At 43.7% G+C, this 16,657-nt stretch overlaps 1 protein-coding gene across 1 annotated transcript in view; it reads left to right on the forward strand.

The window, feature by feature from the left end:
- Positions 1–16,657, forward strand: part of Tmem132d (transmembrane protein 132D) — a 769,582-nt gene that overhangs the window by 219,933 nt on the left and 532,992 nt on the right. The window contains exon 2 of the mRNA XM_045157859.1: positions 5,033–5,918. Coding sequence (XP_045013794.1) covers positions 5,033–5,918 — 886 coding nt within the window. The remainder of the gene's footprint in view (positions 1–5,032; positions 5,919–16,657) is intronic.

The raw sequence follows: 16,657 nt of genomic DNA on the forward strand, positions 1-16,657 counted from the left end.
AGGAATTCCATAAGGCATTCCCAAGGGTTACCACATTGCCAACAGGGATGCTGGCATTTTGTCCACTATCACATTCCTCTAGCTGTTCCCTTTGGGTGATGCAAAGGGGAAAATTGAGTCTTGTCCTCATCTTCTTTGGGTTTCTTAACTGAATTTTAGGCAAACATTACCTTTTCAAAAGTATGAAGTTAATACACATATCTGCAAGTTTACTGATGAACAGTTTCCTACAAATAAGAGTATATGACCATGTTGCCAGAATGAAAAACAGTTATTTTTTTAAGTGTATTTACTCTCCCCAGATTTTTCTTTATATAATGTTTGGCTCATTTTTATGTGGAAAAAAATATGTTATTAGGTAATAGTAGCCCTTCTTTTAGTGTTGAAATACAGTGGATTTCACATCTTCTATGCCTTGAGGCATAAAGTTGGTATTATTTTCTTAGCTAAGTAAGAAAGGAGAGGAGAGAGAGGAGGAAAGGATGGAGTGAAGGGAGGAAAGGAGAGAGGAAAGGAAAAAAGTAAGAAAGTATGAAGGAAGATAGAAAGAGGGAAGGAAAGAAAAAAGTAAAAAGGAGAAGGAAGGAAGGAAAGAAAGCAAGAAAGCAAGCAAGAAAGAAAGGACATGAGAAGGAAGAAAGGCAGAAGAAGACAAGAAGGAAAGAAAAGAAGAAATGAAGGAGGGAGAGATAGAAGGAAGAAAATAAGGAATAAGGATAGGAAAGATGGAAAGAAAAGGAGAGAAGGAAGGAAGAGAAAGAAATGAAAAGAACAGAGCAGATAATATAACTCTAGGTCATCCTGGGCCACTTTAGGCAACAGGCTTCTGGGTCCCATAGCAGGGAGGAAGGCCTGTAGGCCATGTGTGAATGGAAGCTGAGGAGTCATTTCCCCTCAAATGCTGTGCAGTGTGACCTTTTCTTGCCATATCATTTTCCTGAATAAGGTCTGAGGACCTGGTATGTTGAGCTGGTGCTTCAGTAATTAGCTGCACAGTTAAGTTTCATGTCCCCAAGTGGCAAGGTCAGATATTGGGCTGGAAGGCTCACACAACTGAGTACATATTGATAATGTGTGCCCTGCTAGGATTGCTCACTTGATCTTGTAATCCTAGACTGCACAGAAAGCTGCCAAGAGGTGACTCAAGCAGTAGCATGGGGAGGTGACAGATGTATTTTGAATAAACAGGGATGTCACATAACATGTGGAGTCCTTTTAGGGCTCTCGTGGCACAGAGCGGTCCTCTGTTCTTGAGCCATTGAGATGTACATGGTGTTCTTTTTGGGCATGTGCATGTGTATATAGGTGTGAATATGTGTGTAAGCATGTTCCTATGCATAATATTGCACATGACCATGTGTGCCTTATATGTGGAAGCCGGAGGCTGATGTTAGATGTCTTTCTCAGCTCCCTCCACCTTCTGCTGTGAGACAGGGGTCTCCCACTTAACCTAGATCTGACTGATTCAGCTAGATAAACTGCCCAGCAAACCCCAGGGATTTTCCTGTCTCCATCTCCCCAGTAATGGGATTATAGGCTCACACTGCCATGTTTAGAGTTTTGTGTGGATGCTAGGGATCCAAGTTTTACCAATGCAACTATCTCAACAGCTCAGCTGGTGCTGTTTTGTGGGATGAAAGGACTGGGTTTTGATTACAGTCATGCCATGCAGAAGACAGCATACAAAATCTAAAGGTAAAATCTGCTTTTCTGTTTGTAATATAAAATATATAATCCACCTGTGGACTCATTCATTCATTTATCAACTATTTACCAAGTGCATGCTATTTTTCAGGTGCTATCTCAAAGACCCAAGTGCCACAGGAAATAGGGTCTTTATGAGGCTTTGACTTGATTATGTGGACCCCACTGGCTTGGGAAAATTACAGTAAAACATAAAGTCCTACTATGGTGCTTGGAGAACACACATGGGGATTTGACAAGCACCACAGTAAAGTACAGCACTCCAGAAAATGGCGCTTATAACAGGCATGGCCAAGGGCAGGGTAGCTTGTGTCCAGGTCAGTGGGGGAATGAGTCCAGAGGAGAGAGGCAGCAGGAAGCACCATTCAGATCATCCACAAGAAATTCAGTTTGTTCTTTGCACAGAGGTTCAACTGTGAAAATACAGACTTAAAGAAAACATAAACCAGGAGTAATGTTGAAGGTATCTTTCTGTGGTGAGGTGTCTTGTTATTCCTTCAATATTTTGAGTTTTGAAAATGAAACCCATGTTTATTAGGTCATATCTTATGACACTGCTGTTTGGTCAGTCAAAAACACACATGTCAGCAGTTTCAGACGATCCTGCACAACCTAAGCAATAATTGTTTAATAAGTTGAGGCTCAGCCTTCCCTGAGCTTGGTGAGCACATTGGGAAGAGAAGTTTCCTCATTGGGAGATGTATGTTAACTCGGTTGCACACATGGGCCTGGAAACCTTGCTCAGCAGTCCATATGGATACATCTTGTACCTGTATCTTTAGACCTGGACTGTGGTTTAATGCCTCTCTCAGAAGCCCAAAGGACTAGAGACTTTCTGTGTGCAACAATGCCAGTGACAAGCCATCCCTGCTGAGTTCTTGATTGTCCTTACTGCTGCAGAAAGGGCGTCCAGGTGCAGGGCGGCATTGTGCTTGCAGAATGTGGACATGGAGGCTTTAAAAGCAGATTTTCAAGAATCTCAAGGGCCCAGTACATCCTAATTGCAGACTAAGTGAGGCCATCTCGTGGCTGCCAAGGACCTGGGCTTGAGCACAATTGTTGCAGCTGTGCCTGGACAGCCAGTGGCTTCCATTTCTAATACTCTCTAAGTCTTCCCTTTGGTTGTATAATTTCTCTGTCTGTGTTTTAGCTTACAGAAAGTAAGGCAAACTGCAAAAATAACATGTTGGATATTCCACCACCCCCAGAGAGGGATCTGTTCAGAAAGGAAAAAAAGGAATGTGGTTCTTTGTTCGTTGGTGGCAAAATAATCATCAGAGGATGTGGGTGTAATAGATGTCAAGTGCTGCTCCTGACACTTACTTGGAAGGTCTGGGCTTCCCCAGGACTTAGGGCATAGTGTGGTCAGTCAGTCATCCCCCCTGCTTCTGGACAGCTCTCACACCAACATGTCCTTCTTTGCCTGTCCTCTTCACTCCCAGCTTTAACCAAGGACAGGGAAGAACATCCCTGTGACTTGTGGTTATCCATCTTATTTTTAATTAAAAAATGTTGCATGCGTATTATGTGTGTGCCATGCATGCATGTGCATATGGATATTTGTATGTGTGTGGATGTATGTCTGAGTGGTCGTGTGCATATATATGTGTGTACATACATGTTGAGATCAGATGTTGACGTCAAGTGTCTTTCTCGTTTGCTACCTACTTTCTTGTTTTGAGACATTCTGTCACTGAACCTAGCACTTGCAGAGTCAACTAGACTAGCTTCTCACAGAACCATAAATATCCTCTTCTCTTTGTGTTCTTAGCTCTGGAATTACAGGCAGTGTTGCCATGCCTGCTATTTTTTATGTGGGTGCTGGGGATATGAACTCAGATCTTTATGCTTGTGTGGCAAGGACTTACCCACTCAGCAATCTCACCAGCCTATGGTTGCCTATCTTTATTTATTTATTTATTAGAGAGAAAGAGGAAAAATGGGCACAGGGCCTTCAGCTGCTGCAAACGAACTCCAGACATTGCATGCTTATATCACTGTGTGTCTGGCTTACATGGGACCTGGAGATTTGAGCATGAGTTCTTTGGCTTCATAGGCAAGCGCCTTAACCACCAAGCAATCTCTCCAACTCCATGGTTGCCTGTCTTAATGTGTTTTTCTCTCTGGTCCTTTGTCATTTCATATAAGTGTGTCCTTTCATACAGGGTGTGAATGTGAGGGAAACCTCAAATGGTACTAAGTGTACTGTGGACATGAGGTCAGGTTCTATGTTGAAAAAACATCTCTCCTGTTTTCATCTCATTCATCCACCTGTCCCAGCTTGGATGATGACTCACCAAAGCTACATCTCTGGAGCTCCTTGCATGATTCTACTCATCAGAGTCTCTGCTCCTCATCAACTGTTTACTTCTTATATATCCCAAGGAACAGAAAGATGAGTCTTAACTTTCCTATGGGTTTTAGATTTCCTGCTCCCCTCCAGGGAGGAATATTTCAATCTGGAATAAATAGCTACACTATGCATTCATTTCCTATCTATCATCCATCTATCCATCTTTCATCCATTATGTATGTTCTACCTATCACCTATTAATATATCTTGATATATATATATATACACACATATGTAGACAGAAAACACACACACACACACACACACACACACACACACACACACACATATATATATATATATATATATATATATATATATATGGTGAGTCTTTGCTTTCTGTGAAACCTAGGAGGTGCGGGACAGCTGCTGGCTGGGCAGGGCTCTGGGCCTGTGCGTGGCTGAGCTTGAGCTGCCATCCAGCTGGTTCAGTTCCCCATCGGTGGTGGCCAGGTGGAGGAGGCCCACAGAACCAGAGGAGAGTCAGTAGAGCTCTGTTACACTGTGCAGCCAGGAAACAATAACATATATATGTTATATATGTATATGTATGTGTGTGTGTGTGTATATATATATATATATTTTTTTCCTCTGTCTACATATATTCTATCTTCTATCTTTATTCAACTTCCCTATCTACTTATCACCTATCTTCTATCTATGGTCTACCTATCATCCTCTATGTATTTATCATCTTGCTACCAGTCTACCTAGATACCAATGACCTATCTATCTACTTATATGCCTATCTCCTATCTATCATGTATCTGTCTATTATCTTTTATCTATATACTATCTATCCATCTGTATCAAGCACAGTATATATCTTTTATAAAGTGAGTTGATTAAAAATATTGGATGAGAAATTACATTATGGGCCCAAAGTCAGGGCATTCAGAGCTAAAGGAGTGATCAGACATCTGCAGTGCAGGTACTTTACATTAACTAATGCCTCCACTCGGTTCCTCCTGACAGTGACAGAAGGCCGTGGGATTCTCGAGAGCATCCAGCGGTTCTCCTTGCTGCCCACCTACCTCCCAGTGACCTACCACATCAACAACGCAGATGTCTCCTTCTTCCTGAAGGAGGCCAACCAGGACATCATGCGGAACTCCAGCCTGCAGTCGCGGGTCGAGTCCTTCCTGATCTACAAGTCCAAGAGACTGCCCATTCTTAATGCCAGCTATGGGCCCTTCTCCATAGAACAGGTGGTGCCCCAGGACCTGATGTTGCCTTCCAACCCCTTCGGGTTCACCAACAAGTTCTCTCTTAACTGGAAGCTGAAGGCCTCCATCCTGCAGGAGAAGGTCTACGTGAGCCAGCCCAGAGTGCAGGTTCTCTTCCACATCGTGGGCAGAGACTGGGACGACCACAGGGCCACTGAGAAGCTACCCTGTCTGCGAGTCTTTGCTTTCCGTGAAACCCAAGAGGTGCGGGGCAGCTGCCGGCTGGGCGGGACCCTGGGTCTGTGCGTGGCTGAGCTTGAGCTGCCATCCAGCTGGTTCAGTCCCCCATCGGTGGTGGCCGGGCGGAGGAGGCCGACAGAACCAGAGGGGAGTCCAGTAGAGCTTTACTACACTGTGCAGCCAGGGAACGAGCAAGGGGTCTGTACCAGGGAGGACTTGAGGAAGGGCAGTGGCCTTGGGACAGGCCACAATGACATTGACGAGTCAGGCCCCCCCTTGCACAGGATTGGGAGTGTCTTTCTTTATCAGATCCCCAGTAGCCCATCCCTGAGGGAGCTGCATTTGGACAACAGCGTGGCTGTACATTATCTTCCAAAGACTGCACGGCAAGGAGATGTCCTGACTTTCCTTGTTTCCATCTCCAAAAACTCCACTGAGGATGGTTTCACCCTGAGGTGAGCAGTGCCCTTTGCCTGTCTGCATCACGGAGGCAAGCCCTGCTCTGCAGCTCTTTTTCAGCAAAATAGTTGAGTGTGTCTCAAAAGTGGAAGCAAATTTTCACATGCTCCATGTTCACTGTGAGATACAGGGGCCAGTTTATATGTCTGGGATGACAACTGGTTATGAAAATAGTCTCTCTCTTTTGTGTGCATGAGTGTGTGTGTATTGTGTGCATGCATGTATATGTTCATATGTGGGTGTGCATGTTTGTATGTCCTTTGTCCAGAGGCATTTTGTCCACCTCTTCTGAAATGGGGCCTGTTATTGGCCTGAAGCTCACTTGAAGGTTAGCCTGGCTGGCCAGGGAGCCCAGGGATCCCCCTGTCTGCTTTCTCAGTGCTGGCATTACCAACACATTCAAACATGCCTGGTATTTTTACATGGGTTCTGGGGATGGAACTCAGATCCTCATGCTTACAAGGCAAGTACTTTATTGATTGAGCCACCTCCCCCGCCTAGTTATAAGAGTATTCTTTTTAATGGATCTCTATCAAGCTGTCACAAAATAGCCAGGAATGCTTACAGGGTGCCTTCACCTTCTGGGAGATTTTGTAAACAAGCTGAGGAACAGTGAGGTTGCCCAAATGCAGCCACTTCAGACTCCGTCATTAAATGCCTCCCAGTTGCAGAGTCTGTAAATGCAGCCGCAACAGTTGTAAGAGAGGACAGAGAAAGTGGCTTTGCCAAATCAAAATCTATTTCAAACATTCAAGTGCTAAGTATAAAGTGGTACCAGCCTCAGACATATCATTTAGGTTCTCCCTGCGAATAGAACTTGGTGTTCAAAAAATAAAAGAGCATAATGATTAAAGAGTATACACTAGAATTTCTTGACTATCTTATATAAGAATGTAGCAGAGAGAAGACATTTTAAACAAGTACTATGTGCTTTAGAAAGCAGTCTTCATAGTCTAAAATTCTTTTTGGAATAGAAAAGGATCTACGTGGCTTGGCTTGATTGAATTTTAACTAAAGAATTTTGTTTCATTTTAAGTGTAGCTAAGTTTGATTATACCAGCTATTTATTTATGTCAAGCATTGTTGATGGACCAAAAATGTCATAACATTTTGACGTTACTCATCAGCCTCACCTGCAGAGCAGTGAATGCATTAAGTCAGTGTCACAACCCCTGAAAGTCGGTGTGCAACTGCATGTGACACATGTTTACACAGGAGTTTAGAGGTCAGCTGATGCTGATATGCTTTCTCACCCTCCCCCATCTGGACTTTATAACTGTTTTCCTCTCTCTTTTTTCTTGATTTACTTTTTTTATGCTTTCTTCAGGGTTGGTGGGCTTAAGAAAGTGAGTCACCCTTTTGCTTCTACTAAGCACATTTGTTTTGTTGATTCTGACCTAACATCAGGAATTCTATTTTTAATTAAAGAAATCACTATCAGTGAGCAATATTCATTTATTGGTTGGATTTGGCTGAGTCTTGAGAGAGCCAAATTATTGGCTTGCTTTTCCATGCATCTGGGGATTAGCCACAGAGATTTGGGGCATGAAAAGACATCTGTGAGGCTGTGGCCTCATTGATGCCTCCTTTTGTATATCTCTCTGGAAAGCATACTTTGCCCCAGCTGCCCACAGTCCCTGCCATGGCCTGGTAACTGTGTTTTTGATGTTCTAGGCCCAGAACTCTTAAGTTGATCCTCCATGATGATGACTGTTTATGTAGACAGACTGCTGACAAATTAAGGGTTTAGAAATGGGGAGATCTGCATTGCTTCCACACCATCCTCCCTGTGGTCCTACATGCCTGCCACTAGGCTGAGGGTGAAAAGTCTGAAGCTTTGACTATAGACAGCGAGATCCACATCCATCCTTTCCTGGAAATGGCTACCTGTGATGTTCTGAACCCTATCACTATCTGTGGCACCCTACACTTGTTAGCTGGAGTCCAGAGAGAATCGGTACTTAGCTCTTAAAAAAGTGCCAAGAGAGGGAATTACCATGGGATTTTTTTTTATTTATTTATTTATTTTTGGTTTTTTGAGGTAGGGTCTCACTCTGGTCCAGGCTGACCTGGAATTAACTCTGTAGTCTCAGGGTGGCCTTGAACTCATGGCGATCCTCCTACCTCTGCCTCCCAAGTGCTGGGATTAAAGGCGTGCGCCACCACGCCCGGCCCATGGGATATTTTTTTATAATCATAGAAAATGCTAATAAAATTTGTTTTAAAAAAGTGCAGAGACATCCCCAGGGTGCACAGCTGGCGGGATCTAAGCCTTTGCAAACTCAGAAACAAACATTGGAGAAGCACCTGATTTGGTTGTTTCAGTTATAAATTAAAGGCTGGAGGATTTTAGATGCCGAGAAAAAGTACATTTATTCTGAGCCCATCAATTAGAAAATTATTTTAACAATCAGTTTCCCGTGTAAGATGGTAATGAAGCATACATTTTGTGAAATATTTAGCTTGAAAGATCACACATGCTCAGTTTCTTTTATGGTTTTAAATCTCTGTCTGTTGGTAAGGACACATGCATGCCACGCACATGTGTGGAGGTCAGAGTGCAACCTCAGTAGTTGATCATCCCCCCCACCTTGTTTTGAGGCAGGTGTAGTGGTTTAAATGTAAAATGTCCCCCATTGGGAAATGTGTTTGAATACTTATCACAGTGAACCTTGGTTGTTATAGCCCAGCCTCACTTGCCTTCTCCCTCTCTCTGCTTCCCCTCTGCTTGGTGTGATGATCCCCACTGTCTGTCCCTGCTGTACTTTCCCCACCATGAAATATTTCTCTTAGAAACCTTAAGCTAAAAATAAACCCTTTCAGACTACTTCTGTTCAGGTGTTTGGTCCCAGCAGAGAGGAAGTATGCAAGGTCCCCTGTTTTTCACCACTATGTCTGCCAGGCTGGTTGTCTGGTGACCTCTCTGTGATTCTTCTATCTTCATTTACCATGTCACTGAAGGGGCACTGGGTTTGCAGACATGTGCTAGTACATACACCTTTGTATGGGCTTGGGAGATTCAAACTCAGGTCCCCATGCTTGTGAAGCAAGTATATTACCCACTGAGCCACCTTTCCAGCCCTTATTCTGTCTCTATAAGAGTTTGTATAGATAGTATGGTAGCTGTGTACTTACAATGCTCTAACCAGAAGTGGATTTTATCTGTTTATGCAAACAGAAAAGATAAATTTGGACCTGGTGATATGATGAGCCTATAGTTTGAATTCCCAAAACAAGATGATAAATCTGTTTTTTTGGGTGAAATAATTTGGCACTAACTTAGCTTCCAAATATTTCGAAGTCTTATGGGTCTGCTGTATCAGACACTCTTAAATAACTCCTCTGTATTTTCCTCTGAGACTGAGACTTTTGCTTCTTGGTATTTGTGTGTACAAGGCTAACTTGGTCTGGAGGCGGGTTCACCTTGATTAGGCCAATGCAGGCAGCTTGTCAATCACCACTGGAGGATGCACTAAACAAACTACTGTCCACAGGAGGGAGCACATCCAAAGCAGAGGATCATGACAGATGCTGCAGCCCGCATGTGATCCTTTGTTGACAGCGACCCACCTACAACAATGCAGCTAAGCACAGCTCCTGGTTATCTGTGCCTGTTACTTCAAAAGTGTGCTGTGGAAAATGTATGGGAAATGGGCTTCTGTTCTGGAACCCCAGTTGTCATTAAGACAGTTTTAACACAGGATCTGTGTGAGTGTATGTATATGTATGAGCATGTGCAGTGTGAATGTGTGTGTTTGTGTGTGTGTGTGTGTGTGTGTGAGAGAGAGAGAGAGAGAGAGAGAGAGAGAGAGAGAGAGAGAGAGAGAGAGAGCTTGCACAGAGTATTTTTCTTTGAGAAAAAGAAAGTCTAGAAGGGACTGATGAACTTCTCTGTGTTCTGGTTAACCCTGCAGCTTAGGCCTTCCAAACCCACAGCTCAGAGGAAAAGCAAAATGCTTTCATTTCTTGGACATCCAAGGGACCCTTTTTTATTTTAGAAAGTGTTTCCTTCTCATGAACAACTAAAGCATCTCACAGCACTTAGGCTCTTTCTTCTGTATTCCCACCCACCACTTCCCACCCATTTCTCTCTCCACAGAGAAATGAGGACTGTAACCTCCTGAGTTTCAGATACCCCATCTCTGGGCTGGGGCAGACTCTTGGCGCACTTTCTCTCCCTCCGTACCCACTATTCCTCTTTCCTCTCCCAACAGGATCTCAATTTTCAGGGAGTGTAGTCCTTAGATTGTTCCCTAAGGGCCCAGGAATCATGGGTGGACAAACTAAACCAGAACCTCAAAGAGTAAAACTAGGATGAATTAGGAATCTCCCCGAGTCAGGGTCATTCTTAAATTTACTGAATGAATTGACCCTTCTTAATCATAAAGTTTATTTTTTAAGGAGCACTTACACTTTGCCAAAATCTCTGCAACTTGAAATATTAAATGCCTGAGAACTGTTTCAGAGCCTGTGCCTTCCACATGGTCAGATTCAAGGTGCTTCAGATTAGGCCTTAACTTTAAAGGGATTTTTGTGCCACAGTGAGACTTGTAAGAGAGTGCGGATAAAATGACAACAAGAGGTTTGAGTCGGGGAGCCACTTTGCAGAGGGCCTCGAGCTTCCTAGGAAATGAGGAAGTAGTTTGAGGTTAACCTTGGGCTCTGTTTGCATGTGTGCATTTGTGATGTGCTTGCATATTTGGATATGTGTTTGTATATGTGTGGATGCATGCATGAACCAGTGTTCATGGGCATGAGGAGGTCAAAGAACAACCTCGGTGTTATTCTTTATGAATGCTGTCCACTCTCCTTGGCCTGAAGTTCACCAACTAGAGTAGAATGGTTGGTCAGTGAGCTCCAAAGATTCTCCTATCTCCACCTCTCTATTACTGAGATTACAGGTGTGTAATCTCCCACATCATGCTTGGCATTTTATGTGGGTGCTGGAGCCCAAATCCAGGCTCTCATACTTGCAGCCCACTATGCTATCTCCCTATCCCTTCATCTTGGGCTTAACTCACTCCCATAAGGATTCCTCTGAGCCCATCTCCACCCAGCATAGGATTTCTGGTACTATCTTAAGCAGAGTAATCCAGGTTGCACCCCAGAATATTTCTAGTTATAGGGCGTACATCCCATGATAGCTAACCTAGCAAAAATAAATGAAAGTTTCTACTGTATGAGTATTATAGATTCCAGAATTAATAACCAAGGGGAAACTGGGATTGGCAAGCAGATCCTGACCAAGGGCAAATGAAGATCAAGCGTGCACTCTCCTCTCGCTCCTCATAATGAATCTCTCAGCAGCCCTCTGCCCTTGCTGTAAGGTGTGAAGCCCCATCCAGGGAACCCTTCAATTCATATATCTCCCAGCTGATAATTCAGGGCTGGGAGGGGGCTAGTGTGAATTCTGTAACAAGAGGTGGCTCCTAAAATTATCTTTTCCAAGACTACAGCTCAGACAAGGTGAAAATTCAGACCCTGTAGTAAGAAGAATGGATGTTGGGTATGTCTATATCCCACAGGGGCCCAGTAACATCTGTCAAACTCCTAAACCCTAGGAAACATCAATTAGGCAAGCCTAGGGTATACTCTACCCTGTCTATGCCTACAGTGATTGGGAAGAAGCTGCTCCTGGCTTTACCCTGACACTTAGATGGTTTCCACTGTGCACAAGGACCACTCTGCCCAAGGAACCCAGGGAGCTGTCTCAGGAAGGGGGAACTGGAGCCTAGTCATCAAGTATGGCAAATGTCTGCTTCTGAGTGCTGGATGGAACCACTGTCCTGCTGCAGACAGGAAGAAGCTGGCTTTGGCTTGTCCTCTAACCAAGCAGATGTGGGCTCTGACTTTGCTCATACTCCTTTTTCCCTGCTTAGCGTGTCTTCTGAGCGTCTCTGTTCTTGAACTGCGTCACTTTCAGCAAAGAGGACCACACTGCCCCAGGTGTTGTGTGGCCTCAGGCCCCTGGGAGCTAAGACAAAACACAGGAATATCCAGGGTATTCCCATTAAGAAACTTGAGATAAACACAATGGAAAGGTACAATTTCTCCTCCTACCTGGAAGCATAAGAGTTCCAAGAAAAGGAAAGGAGGCTGAGGAGTAGAATCCCTGTACCCACCGTAGGACAACCAGCTAGAGCAGAGTGAAGCGCTTCACCCATAATCCTCCTGTTCTTCTGGAAATGGGAGGGAGGGGGCAGAATCTCAGCACTGCAGTTATCCAGAATGGAGGCAGAGAAAGCATTGCACATGGTGGGTACAAAAGTGGCAGGCCCCTCCTCCCCACAGTTTGGATTGCTCCTTTGCAGGAGGCTATAAGGAATTTCCTTGGTTTTGACAGAAAAGAAAGCCATGCTCTTGAGTTGTTGCCCCTGTCTCCTTAGATTTCTGGATCCATGTAGCTATTTCTATGAAAATGATTTTCTGGGTGCTAAGCTATAAATGACTCTCTAAAAGCTAGATCAACACCATCATTTCTATCACTGCAGTCAGACAAGTAGGTTTTGCACCTAATATTGATTTTTCTGGCTATGTTAGCTTCTGTTCTCTGATGTATACTCTCCATAGTCTTGAGCTGCCCTTTATTTATATCTAAGTCCCTCATTATAATACCAATATGCATTTATGGCCACTTAGTAGTCTGTTTCTCAACCACATGGGAAGTGACTGAAGGGAAAGTTCTCTGGTTCACATTTGTGTCACTCTGACACCCAGCTCAATGTCACTACTATGGCTGACAGATATATAAGTCTACAAATCTAGGTAAGAGGACATTTAGGAATTATACTTGCCTTTCCCCCACTCCAGTGCATCTAGTTCTGGGGCAGTGAGGCATTAGGGATGATGAGCTCTGGAGAGACATCAACCATGGTTGGTGGGAGCATACCTTCAAAGCTGTCACATTCCTCTGTGTACCTCTCTGGTTATTCCTCATGGGGATCTTGTGCTGGGTCTGCAGAATTGCTTGCTCATTATTACTCTGATATGATGAGAGCCAACTATTCTTGAGTACCTGGTGGTGCCATGCCATGTTCTCGCTGCTTACTCTTCAACATAGTCCTCCTCAGAAAAATGCAATGGGGAGGAACTGTGTGGATACCTGTATTTTACTTCCAGAAGAGAAAAGTGAAACCATCACCCCTATACCCTGAAGTACATACCAGCATCTACTTTAAGTCTTTGCAAAAGAACTTCTCTAAAGTAGAACCCAGATCACACATGATAGAAAATTCATCCCATGAACATGAACTATGGAAGCAGGCACAGAGACTCTAAAATTTCATTGTAAAGCATGAAAGAGTTGGATGGAGGTAGCAGAAAGTACTTCCTTATTCTATGTCAACTTGTTGAGAAATGAGCTTGGTACCAACAATGTAACAGCAAATAAGGCCCACTTGCTCAGTCCATACCTGAAAGATTAGTGCTGTGACAGTGATAATGTGGAGGTCACCTGAGTTTTACCTTTAGAGAAGATCAGGTGAAGCTGTCCCCACCAGCAGTAAGCCCACCACCAACACAGCTCTAAGTGCACCAGAGGTACAGATGTGGTCTGTCAAGAGCTCTGGGCTGGGGGTAATCACAGAAAGGAGAATTTCAGGTACACAGAGCTCTGTTTACCTGCTGGGACCCTGTGCATTTTAAGAGAAAGGGTACATCTCATGAAACTGGTGTCCGGGCTGGATTCTGTCCTCCTGTGCTTCTGGGGAGAATAGTGGAGGCTCACTGAGTCCTGGTTTCTGGGCGCCTTCCTTGTCCAGGTGTTTTGTGGCAGGAACAGAGAGCAGAGAGGACCTGAAACACAGTTGTACTGGGTTGAAGTTCAGTAGATGGGTCCAGCCAAGCAAGAAATGCAGGGAATCATTTACAATGCAGACAGATTACTGACATTCACTTTGAACTAAGGAGCATTGATTCCTATTAAAAGACTCCTGGTAAGTACATAAGCAGCAGCTTTCCTCTGACTTAAACTACAAAGAACAAAGGAAGAAACATGCTAGAAACCAATGGAAGGCATGTTCTTTGATAACTCCTGAGGGGCCATTGAATCCAGAAAGTTCCAGTGTGAGGTGGTAGAATGAAGCCAGGTCTCAAATTCCTCTCTGCTGTATATCCAAAGATATCAAAAGCAAATTAACTTTTAAAACAAAACCAAAAAAAAAAAAAAAAAAAAAAAACAAAGAAGGAGTGGTGGCACACCCCTTTAATTCCAGCACTTGGGAGGAAGAGTAGGATTGTCATTGAGTTCAAGGTGACCCTGAGACTATATAGTGAATTCCAGGTCAGCTTAGGCTAGAGTGAACTGCCCCACCCAAAAGTAATAAAATAAAAACAAAACAACAACAACACACAAAAAAAATATAGTGTATCACCTAACAAGACTGATGGAGGTATGGCTGAAAAATGAGGCACATTTGTAAATATTAAATATCAACCCTAACTTCTTCAAACATGTAGTTTCTCCTCTCCTCAAAGCCCCATGCAGGGGACATGAGCATAGATAGATTGAAAAGGCCTGTGTAGTATTAAATACTCCTGACACTGAGGAAATAAGATGTTTGAATCTGCACTGGTCTTAGAATCTGGCCTCTCAGATTAAAAGGTGCAGATGAGTCATTATTAAACTCTAAGGCTTATCACATGAAGCCTGACCTGCCATTGTGATCAATCCATGATATAGTAAGGCCAGCCATCTTTGTGGGTACTTCTAGAAAGGCATAGAGATCACAGAAGGACAGGGGGCAGCTAGAATTAAACTATAGCATCTCCTGTCAGGGCACCAGAAAAATAAACCATGGTGCCAAGGCCTTCTTCCTGTCTGTCCTTTGCCATAGGATCTTCTTCTTCTGTGTGCTCTACCATAGGGCCTTCTTCTGGTGTGACCTCTACCACAGGTCCTTCTTCTGGTGTGTCCTCTACCATAGGGCCTTCTTTTTGTGTGTCTTCTACCACAGGGCCTTCTTGTGTGTCCTCTTCCATAGGGTCTTCTTCTTGTGTGTGTTCTACTATATTACCAGGGTGTTCTTCCTATGAGACCCTATTCCTATGTATCAGTGCCTGGCCTTTCTCAAGGGAACATCAAAAGCTATTTAGGGATGGCCTCACCTCTCAGACTACAGATACATTCTTCCAGTGATTTCATCTCAATGCAGATTTCCACCTCAGCAATCTCACAGTATGAGCTGGTTGGTTCTAACTCTCTTTTTTATCTGTGGGTGTTCAGAGAACTGTAAGGTGTTAGGTAGCACTCCTAGGTAGAGTCATCCTGCTTGCTGCTTCTCATACATTAAGGAAACCAAAAATGTCTCCAGACCTTGCTAAATATGCCCTTGTGCCTAGTCACCATGGAGATCACCACCCTATGTGAACTTTCTTTTGCTGAGATCTGGGCCCACTTTTTAGCCTCCAGTTCTGTTGAAGCTGGTGGTTTGAATTCTTGTACCACTCTCAGTGTGTCTTGTCACAATTTCTTCTTAATGACTCGTGGGAAACTTCACATACCCAAGACCTGATGGGGAGATGGAACTTTCTAGGATCAATCAAAAGAAAGCGAAAGAAGTAGAGGAACTGGGTATTCTGGGATCACTGTTGGGGTTTGGGTTAAAGGCTACAACAAATGCAGAGCCATAGTTTAGGCCCAAAATATAATACAAACCAAGAATTATGAACACATGAGCATAGTTTTGCTATGATGAACATCATTCACTGGATAAGGACTGCTTTGGTGAATCTAGCCATACATTTTTAGGAGGAAGTAGAGATTCTCTAAGTAAAAACAAAGTGCGTAAACAACCATATTTCAAGGCAACTCTTTCCACTGTCTTCACCAGACACTTTCGAGATTTCCTGTGTCCCTTTTGGAAGCTGTTAAAGACGTTTGACATCCTCAGAATTATCACTCACTGTCTTGACATGGCTTTGAGGAAGATGGATTATAATTTTGCTTTCAGACTCTAGGCTCTATCTCAGCAAAGAAAACTCATGGGTCTGCAGCTCAGGGAAATTAAAATGGAGAAGACACAGGAGGTACAGGGCCTTCACTGCCACCCACGGACTGTTTGTAGATTTCTTTGTACCATGCAGTGGCTGATTGTCCTCAGGCCTGGAATAAAGTCCCTCTCCATTGCAGATCTGTTTCCGTTTAAAATAGGGACAAAATCCATTTTTTTTAGTTGGTTCTCCTTGTGTTAGGTAAGATGCATTTTATATAATTAGATGGTTTGTTTCTGTCCTTGGAACCCATGAATCAAACACTTAGGGAACTCTCTGAGGTGAAGAGCAGAACTTGAATATTGGTTCTTCAGGCATGCACTCAGCTTCAATAACTCTGGAAGTTATGTACCTCAAAGGCATAGGCTCAAGAGTGACACCCAGGCCTGGACCCATAGAGCCCCACCCATTTTACATGCTTTGTGTGCATGTCTCTCTGTGTGTGTGGGGGGGTGTTGATGTATGCAAGTGATGTGCTCAGGTAGCACCCATGTGCTTGCCTGTGGTGGGGTATGCTCACCTGTAATGATCAGAGGGGAGAAGCTGGTGTCCCCTTCCATCACTCTTCCATCAATTATTACTTTAGGTGGAGTTTTTATTGATCATGGAGCTTGCTGTTTTGTTTCATGTGTCCTAGTAATGGGTCTCTGGTCCCTACATGACTGGGATTACAGAATGCATGGCTATGCCCTACTTTTATATGGGTCCTATTGATCAAACTTGAGAAGTCTGTAAGGTCTCCTCA

This window comes from Jaculus jaculus, chromosome 8 (genome assembly GCF_020740685.1).
Source record: "Jaculus jaculus isolate mJacJac1 chromosome 8, mJacJac1.mat.Y.cur, whole genome shotgun sequence".
Lineage (NCBI taxonomy): Eukaryota > Metazoa > Chordata > Mammalia > Rodentia > Dipodidae > Jaculus > Jaculus jaculus.